At 44.8% G+C, this 9,515-nt stretch overlaps 1 protein-coding gene across 8 annotated transcripts; it reads right to left on the bottom strand.

The window, feature by feature from the left end:
* Window positions 1-584: 584 nt before the first annotated feature.
* On the bottom strand, window positions 585-8,486 carry LOC119322696. Of its 8 annotated transcripts, none has more exons than XR_005155819.1 (5): window positions 8,161-8,481; window positions 7,196-7,315; window positions 4,894-4,944; window positions 1,968-2,039; window positions 585-712 (listed from the first exon to the last, which is right to left on the bottom strand). XR_005155819.1 is itself a non-coding variant. In XM_037596227.1 (5 exons), the coding sequence occupies exons 1-5, from the start codon at window positions 8,195-8,197 to the stop codon at window positions 1,861-1,863; spliced, it is 288 nt and encodes a 95-aa protein (XP_037452124.1). In that variant the 5' UTR covers window positions 8,198-8,481; the 3' UTR covers window positions 589-1,860. The 8 variants fall into 8 exon arrangements, 6 of the variants coding, with proteins under 6 accessions (XP_037452124.1, XP_037452108.1, XP_037452132.1 ...); XM_037596227.1 differs by having other exon boundaries at window positions 589-1,868; XR_005155820.1 differs by lacking the exon at window positions 4,894-4,944 and having other exon boundaries at window positions 8,161-8,479.
* Window positions 8,487-9,515: the final 1,029 nt, after the last annotated feature.

Below are 9,515 nucleotides of genomic sequence, written 5' to 3'. Positions count from 1 at the left end.
GCTAAAGAACCAAATGATCTCCTTAAAAGAAACTTTAGCCAGAGAATAATATATGCTGATGACAATTTGTACCAAATTTCTGCAAAGAAAACCTCACATCATAAAGAGTCAAGTATATGCGCGGGGTTGGGAAGAGGGTAGGGGCGTGGGGTTGATTGGTGGAGTCGGAGCAACCTTGCTGCAGAGACAGCCGGGAGTGGAGATTGCATCTTGGAAGGTTACGGCTTTAGATTTGTTGATTGATTTTTCTGTTAGGGAACATAGTGGGGCCACACCATATACGCTTTGTGTGCTGCTTCAGGAGTACGTGCGAGCATAGGACTCTTGATAGCAACGCATTGGATTCACAGCGGTGCAAAATTACAACAGAGGATTATCTACACCGTAATAATTTGATCCTACAAAATCAATGGCTCGTATTTTTTAATTAACGTGAAAATAGTCTCTAATTAGTATAGGTAGGTATAGGTATATATACAGATCATAGATAGATAGAAAAAAAAAAAATATATATATATATATATATATATATATATATATATATATATATATATATATATATATGCACCAATGCACTGAGAATACACATTGCACATTAAGAATTTTATTTGACTCGGTTTCTCTTTCTTTTTTACAAAAAGGTGGGCAATACCTCCTCTCAAGATGCTGCTGTCGACGTCGACAATTACTCCACCAAATCCAACGGCCTTGCCTTCTTAGACCACGACGGGCACAGATGCGAAGTATTAGTTTTTTCTTTTCATATAACTACATATGTTGGTTACTTGTTTCAAAAAAAAACTACATATGTTGGTTACACGTATGTTTGAGAAATCATGAGAATTAATTAGAATTGTTTGATTTGGTTTCTTTTTTTTTTTAAAGAAGGTCGACGACGTTGTTGTTATCTCCTCCTCCGGCGATGAGGAGTCAGCTGCTGACAACGGCGCCACGGACTCCAATAGTGGCAAATCGTTTGTCTCCGTCGACTCAAATTCAATAAGCATGAAGAAGCGGGGGCCAAGGCCCCAGTACAACTACTGGCACTTCAACGACGAGTGCCAAATAATTGATGCCGATGGGATGCTCCGAAGGAAGAAGAAATACAAAGGCGGGGACGTACCGGTGCCGGCGCTCATACAGAAGTTAAAAAAGGGCCCGTCACCCATCATCTACCGTGGTGAACTTAGTGTGTCCCGTGTTCGCGGGAAACGGAGACATTTGATGAATAAGTTTCGTGAGGCGGTAAAGATGGGCGACAACTACAAACCACTCAACACGCGTGATCAAGACCTCTACGACCGTTCCATTGCGGCGTGGCCACATATCATTGAAGAAGAAGCTAGTACCATGCACGATCACGAATAATATAGATATAGTTTATACTAGGAAAAGGGCCCGTGAATTGCAACAGGATTTTTTTCCCTACATCATTCTGTTAAAAGAGATAGAGGCTCATTCATGGTCAATGTAATGTGTGTTTCGACACGGATGCCTGATATTAAGGTCATAACATGTTTAATAATGTAAAAGAGAGGTCATTGCTAATAATTTTAAATATGGAACTTAACCTTTTTTGAATTTCCGTGTGTTTTTAGGAGTAAGAAATGTATGAAAATAGGTATATCCGAGATAAAAGGACCATCGTTAAAAAATGTTCGGAAATTATGAAAACAAATATATTTTTATGTGGTTAGGAAACAAATGATTAACACTCACAACGCGTGTAAAATAGAAGGGACATCTAAGTACACGGCCTGAAAGTTTACGAGCATATGATATCTCACCCTGACCTTGGATTCTTTAGGGCCTGTTCGGTTGCAACAGTTTTGCAGAAAGATTGGAGTGGATTGGGGAGGATTAAACCCCTATAAGTCAAAATTCACCTCAATCCCGTCCAAACCTCTCCAATCCTCTCCAAGAGAGGTTTAAACGAACATAGCCTTAGGAGGATTATATGTTCTCACCAGCGCTGTAGCGGAAGGCGTTGCCGCAGACCTCCCACACCCACATGGCAGTGCCCGTTAATGAGAAGCTTCCTGCGTGGTGCCTTGTCTGTATTAGGCACCTTACCATCACGGTCAATCGCAGCAAATACCAAAAAAATGCGAATATTTCGAATTAGAAAATATGGCATCGAGAACAGCATGGCTTGGGGCTGCCATGATTGCTGAAAGTGCAGAGAGCAGCGACGTTGCAACTTTCAAGGCAGCAGCAGGCAGCGGGTGGAGCCGCCACGCGAGGGCACGCGCAGGGGTGCTTCCGCGGCTCCTCCACATATCCACCTTTGTCGTGCCGGCCGCGGTTGTCACTATATCATACCATGGCCGCCAGCGCCGTATGCACCACCACAGCGTGCGGTGCACCGGGGCAGATCCGCCTACACAAACACAACAGCATGAGGAATTGCCGGCCGTCCCCCCTCCCCTCCCACAGGAATTTCTCGGCCCAAACTCCAGCAACTTCACCCAACACGATGGGTGACCTCCATAGCCGTGGCAATAAATTGAGGGTACACGGCGGAGCTCTTGAGAACTCTTCCGTTTCCTCATTTTCACGTCCGATCACATCGGATCCAGTCTCTTTATTTCCATCTGAGGCGTCCCTCACATTTTACGTGGTTCTCTTTCCCACAGGCCCTCCGAGGCGTGTTCCCCTCCAGCCACGTCTTTTTCCTTCTTTATTTTATCGCTTTTCTCTCCCTCGTTAATTCCTTCCATTGATTCTTGAGACGGCTTGCTAATTTCAGATTGCACACATATATAAATTATTAGTCAAATAGAATGAAAAGGAGCGAGGTGCTACTATTTAATGTGAATCCTAATCTTCTTTTCTAAAACAAAGAATAGCTCAGCTGGATGCAGCATTTAGGAGTGAGCGATGGGTTGGGAGTTCGATCGATGGTTCACTTGAGGCTTGCTTCTTTGCTACGTTTTCTTACACGCCAGCAACTGCTCGTGCTGCCTAGCTTGTTGTGTCGCCGCGGTCGCCAAACCCTCATCAACCGATTTGTCCGCGTGCTGCCTAGTGTACCGTGCCGAACGCCACCTCGCGATGATCCGTCCGGTCACCTGGAGTACCGCTCACTGGCACCGTTGCCCGGGAGCCAGGCCAACCAATCTAACGGCCCCGACGCCAGACTACGCCCTCGTGTCCCTCCCTTTTGAAGCATATGCTAGATCGCGTCCCTTGCAACCTCCTCTATGACGAATCAATGATCACTATGGCACACGATCGGCCCGTACCTCTTGCGACAACCATCACTACTACCTCAAAATGAAGCGAATATCGCCCCTCGGAACCAAGGCATCACTCCGTTGCACACTGCGTCGTCGCATGGCCCTCGTCTATATCAAGCAAGTTCATCGGAAATGGGGATTGTGCAACCAGTTATACGTCATACGAGTACATCCTCTACTACATCGTATCACAACTCTTCAACGGTCTGGACCATAGAGGTAACTATCGCGACCTTCTCATCATACTAGCCGTTGACTGCGTCACTGGTAAGGTCAGATAACGCTATCACATACCGGAGTCACTATAAACGTCCATCATGAGTATACCGAGTTGGGTCAAGACTAACATCACTCGCCCAGAACGGGGATAATTTAATACTAAGTTACCTTTAGTTGAGTTGCTTTGAGTTGTTGACACAAACTTAATTGAAATATCTAAAACCATTAAATATTGGTCGAAATATGGTCCTAGTGATGTTTCTGTTCATGAGGATTGGGCAGCTCGATACATGCTTTTAGGCAATTGTATGGTTGATTGTGGACAACTATGTTATCTTTCATGTACAGTGCATAACAAAGGGATCCTAACAGTGTAGGGCAAACTCTGGTATATTTTTATGAAATTCTTAACGCATATCTATGACACAAATGTAATTGAAAAGTATCATAAACCTTTAGATATTGGCCAAAATATGATCTTGGTGAGGTTTCTGTTCATCAGGATTGGGCAACTCGATACCTTTCAATTTGGTCTGCATATTTTTGGTTGTTCATTTTGGGAAATACGCCAGCAAAAGGAAAGAACAGAGCGTGCCCGGTCCCCTCCTGTCACGTCTCCCGGAACCAGTGCATGCCCGCCTGAACCGCGCCCCACCTGGTCCCCCCTCCCCCCTTTTCTTGGCTACCAGCGCCAATCACCCAATCGCCCGGCATGTCGTCCTTCTTCCTCTCCTCCCACCTAACAGTTTCCAGAATCCTCTCTCCGTCCGATCTAGAAAGCTTTTGGCAATCATGACGCAGCGATCAAATTGTAGCAAAAAAACAACTGGCTGAAACCTGCACACCCCTCTCCATCCCCTCACCCTCCTTCCCCTTTCACTTGTTTTAATGACAGGGGATACTTGAACAGCCAAAAAAACAGGTTGATGATCAGCAAAAACATGGTTTGTCTCCTTTCACACATACTCCCTCCGTCGAGTGAAGAGTGTACATCTAGAAATTTTAGAATAAATTATGAAGTTGAGTAAAAAATGCATTGGAAAGGTGCAAGCCACCATCTCTCTCATCTTTAATTACCCAACCCCCAATGAGCTAAGTGCATGTAGAAATTAAGAAGACCATGTGTAAATTGCTATTGGTCTTGATTATCGTGTGGTAAGAGAGAAGTATTTTTTCCTACTTTAAAGTGCATTGGAAAGATAGAAGTACACTCTTTTATGGACAAATTTTGAAGCTAGATGTACACTCTTCACTGGACGGAGGGAGTAGATAAGTTGTTGGGCAAAAACACAATTTCCTGTAAGAACTTGAAAAAAGCGACCAAAAAGCTAGGCAACTATGTACTGCAAGTATAGAGCTTTAAAACAGTTCATGCATTTATGGACCATAGATCATGATGTTTTCAAAAGAGTAAAACCACACGAGGCAAACTTACCAGTGATTTTCAGGCAACTCATATTAAAATTTGAAGCAACTACTATCAGGCCTGTAAAAAAGGTATGCTCCCATATAAGTTCCTTGTAGTAAAAATTATCGTGCATCCCCCTATGCAAAAGTAAAAATACATGCAAGAACTTTGCATGTGATTTCAGGCAACTCATGATAAAATTTGAAGCAACTAGTGTCAGACATTAAAAAAGGGGTTGTTGCCCCTATAAGGTCCTTGCAGTAATATCAGGCAACCCTTTGTACAAAAAAACAAAGAACCACAAAAACAACCAAGAGGATGTCATATATAGGTGACAGTAACGCATATGTAGGTGCATTATATACACAAGTAAAAATGAAAAAAAAAACACGGTCGCATGATATCAAAAGTGACTAGCCATGTGTCCCTTCTCCCAGCAAAGACATACTGGTTTTAAGCAACTATCTTGTGTGATATAAGAAACTTTGTCCATGCAAAAAAAAAACGTAAGAAGCTTGTTCAGTGCAAATACAATCAAACCGTGTCCACACAAAAAAGGAACTTTTTTTAACAACAAAAATATGCAGATTTTTCTAAAAATGTTTATGTCCTACTACTTAAAATGAAGCAACTTCCTCCCAATTTTGCTGGTGCCTATGATCCCAACAATGTGATTTAGCAGGCAATTTTGTGGAGTTCTCCAGAAAACTCCACTATTTTCCTTGGGCAACTATACACAACCACACCCATGCACGCATAGTCGTGTGCCTCATATCTCTAGATGACACCTAAAAAAGAGGGATAAAGAACATACACATGTTCATTTTTAAGGGGTTCACAGATAAGCTTAGTCCCCTGAAAACACTATGTCCCCATGACCAGCACCACCCCCTCCCCCTCTACGATCATTCTCGCACCAAGGGATCCCACCCTGAGGAGAACAAATTCTTGGCGCATCTCTATGACACAAACTTAATTAAAATGTATCTAAAACCTTTAGATAGTGGCCAAAATATGGTCTGGGTGATGTTTCTGTTCATGAGGATTGGGCAGCTGGATTCATGGCTTTAGGCAACTTTATAGTTGATTATGGGCAACTATGGCACCTGAAAAAAAAGGGATAAAGAATATACACATGTTCGCTTTTGGAGGGGTTCACAGAAAAACTTAATCCCCTACAAACACTTCATTGTTTTAGTTATGTCCCCATGACCAGCTTCACCCCTCCCCCCTCTATGATCATTCGTTACGATCGCACCATGGGATCCCACCCGAGGAGAAGAAATTCTGAACGCATCTCTATGACACAAACCAAATTGAAAGATATCTAAAAGCTTTAGATATTGGCCAAAATATTGTATTGATGACATTTCTGTTCATGAGGATTGGGAACTCGATACATGTTTTTAGGCAACTGTATGGTTGATTGTGGACAACTATGTTATCTTTCATGTATTGTGTATAAAAAAGGCATCCAAACATTGTAGGCAAACTCTGGTATCTTTTTATGTATTTTTGTTGCTTTTGTTGTGTGATAATTCTTCCCAAATCACACCAAGTTTTACTTTATGATGTTTTGTGATTTATGGCTAGTTGCTCTATTCTGGTTCGAAGTTGCTCTATCACTACTGGCCTCTTTTTTGTGTTGCTCTTTCAGAGGCATTATGATGCATGTGATGTCTCTGTTCTATGGTTTAGAATAAAACGTTTGTAAAAAAGGTAGACTGAAGATCACTGGATATAAAGCCCCCATGAATTCAGTAAAACCAAAGCAACTTTAGTTGAATATTGCAGGCAAACAAATGCTTGTAACCAAATCAACAAATTGTGCCAAGAAAAATCCTACTACCCTCCCCCCCTCGCACGCAGCTCGACGTCACACTGTGAACAACTCCTACTACCCCTCCCCCAAACCTAGCAAAATCCACACAACTGTTCTAGCAAGATTGAAAAGCAACTGTCTCTAGCAAAAGAAATCCTACTATATTATGAAAACACACAATGCAAAACTGTTCTAGCAAAACCGAGCAACAGTCCTAGGAAAACCAAGCAACTTTCCTAGCAATCCAAACAACTGCATTACCTAAAACACAATGCAAAATTGGCCTAGCAAAAACCAAACAACTGTCCTAACAAAATCAAGCAACTGCTTTACAACACGATGCAACTCTTCTAGAAATCCAAGCGACTGCTTTCTCCCCATAATTCACATAACTGCCTATCTATTGATTGCAAAAAATTCACCCAGTGATTAAAACACAAAAGTCCCTTGCTCTGCAACGAATTTGTACAAATTTGATGGGGAAAAATGGGCGCCATCCATGCTCACCTTCAGGTAGTGAGGCCCCCTTGAGCTGCAACGTCATCTCCTCCCTTGCTCTTGGAGACGCTCGCTGCCAGCGTGTTCTTCCAGTAGTTGCGGATGGGCAGACATCCCACATCCCGCACCCTGGCATGAGAACACCCCTTCGATTAGTAGCGGGAATAAACGCATCCAATTTCTAAGGCAAAATCATATTAGGTTCATATGAAATAGTTTCGGTAGTTAATGGGTGTTTACATGAAATACTCACACATACAAGGTTTTCTCAATTCTCAATTGCATACTACTAGTAGTATGCAATTGTAGACATAAGAGTAGTCGCATAGCAAGTTGCACATATGACATGCATCTGGACAGGCCGCTGGTTCAAACTATGGAGACAGTTGATCGAGCATGTGGTGTGCACCCATAAAAAGTTGCAAGGAATGACCATGCTCACACCTTAAAAGAAGTAGCAGAATTGTAGATTGAATGGGGGATATCGTCATGTCAATAAAGGAGTTCTTTGGTGCGGTTCGTCGCATCACGCCGCAGCGGGTGAGCTCCAGTCCTGCTGTCGCATGCAAACCAGGGTTGCTATGCGCCTGATCCAAGCTCTACAGCTACCACACACACGCGCACTAATGGACTATGATCCTAAGCACGACCTACTAATAAAGCTATCTATAGTGCAATCCAGGGCTGTTGTGCGTCAATACCTAAGCACCCAAACTAACAGGATGATCCCCAAAACACATACGTCTAAACTGGAATTACCATTCCTAGATTTGGAGGCGCTACTGCGCCATCACCTCTAATTGACGGCAAAAATCGACGTTTCCATTGCCCTCCCGCGCTCTCTCTCGCGCGCTCGCGCGCGTTCCCTACCCCTCAATATGGAGACCCCGTCCACGACTCCGGCGGCGGGGTTGAGACCCTCGCAGCCAGCATGCATGAGAAGGTAAATCCCGGCGCGCACGAAGAGCAGGTACCTTGACGGCTCGACGCCGACGCCGACGCAGACGGCATTACTCCAGCTCCGCTCTGAGAATTTGGGAGGACGAGACGGTGGAGCTGCTATTCCCGTTCCCTGGCCGACCTTTTCGCCGGCTCCTCTGATCCGCCACCTCCACGTCGACTCTCCAGTGTGCTCCCGTGCTTCTTCTCCACCTCCGTTCTGAGAGAAGGAAAGGGATCAGGATAAGGCTTTTTTTTTCTGAAGAGGGATCAGGATAAGGATAGCGGAAGGGATGTATCTGTGTGCTAGTTTTTTTGTGAAGGGAGCGACATGTGCAGTTTGACGGCTAGTGCGTGCGCTCGACACATTGAGATAGCGCAACTGCGTTTCTAAGAGCAACTCTATCACATCTTTACAGGTCTCGACCCGTAAAATAACGGTCAAAACGTGGGTTGGCGTGGAAAATCCCTCCTGAACAGACTTCGCAAATGCGGACGGTCCGTAAAAAATTTTGAGGGGCGCGGCAAAAACTCGGCCCCAACCCGCGTATTCGCGGGTTTCCGCCTCACCCTTGTGGTGCCCCGTATCGCAGTGAAGCATTTGGCAGGAGGGACATTTTAGCCCGCGCCTCTTTCTCCACCTTCTTCCGGCTCCGCCTGTTCGCCGCCGCCGATTCCAGCCAAATCTGTGGGCGGAATCGCGCTGGCGGGGCCTTTTGCACCCTTCACCACCGCTAGGCCGCACCGCCCCCGCGGATCCGGCGAGAAGAGCCACCTCTCGTCGATGTCCTCGGGTATCGACCGCCCTCGAGACGCCCTCGTCGCCGTCGGTTAGTGTGTGTTTTTTTGCGTTTTGTGTCGATGGAATTGAGCCCGGTTGGTTGACGCGGCGTGTGCTTCTCGTTCATGTAGATGGAATTGAGCCCGTGCGATAAGTTTCTGCTCTCCGATTCGTCCAATTCGGACGACTTGGATGTTGAGATGATGCTCTCAAACTTTCGGCAGCAAACATTGGTGATGGCTCTTGCTGTCAAGGAGCACGAAGACGAGAACCGAAAGAGGCGACGAGGATCGACCGTCGGGCGTCTTTGCATCCCTCGGAATTGCCATCTTGGAAACGAGATGTTGATTCAAGACTATTTCACGGAGAATCCAACGTATCCACCGCACCTCTTCCGGAGAAGGTACCGAATGCGTCGATCCCTCTTTGTTAGAATTGTTCAAGCTTGCGAGGCCAATTGTCGGTATTATACTCAACGAAGAAATGTTGCGGGCTTGAAGGGATTTAGTATGTATCAAAAAATCTCGGCAGCTATGCGGGTGATTGCGTATGGCGTTCCGGCTGATTATGCTGATGAGTATCTTCGAACTGGTGAAGATACAACAATTG

Source organism: Triticum dicoccoides, chromosome 1B (assembly GCF_002162155.2).
Source record: "Triticum dicoccoides isolate Atlit2015 ecotype Zavitan chromosome 1B, WEW_v2.0, whole genome shotgun sequence".
NCBI classification, from domain to species: Eukaryota; Viridiplantae; Streptophyta; class Magnoliopsida; order Poales; family Poaceae; genus Triticum; species Triticum dicoccoides.
Note: the sequence above shows the minus strand (reverse complement) of the source record. Positions and strands in the feature narration are given on the sequence as shown.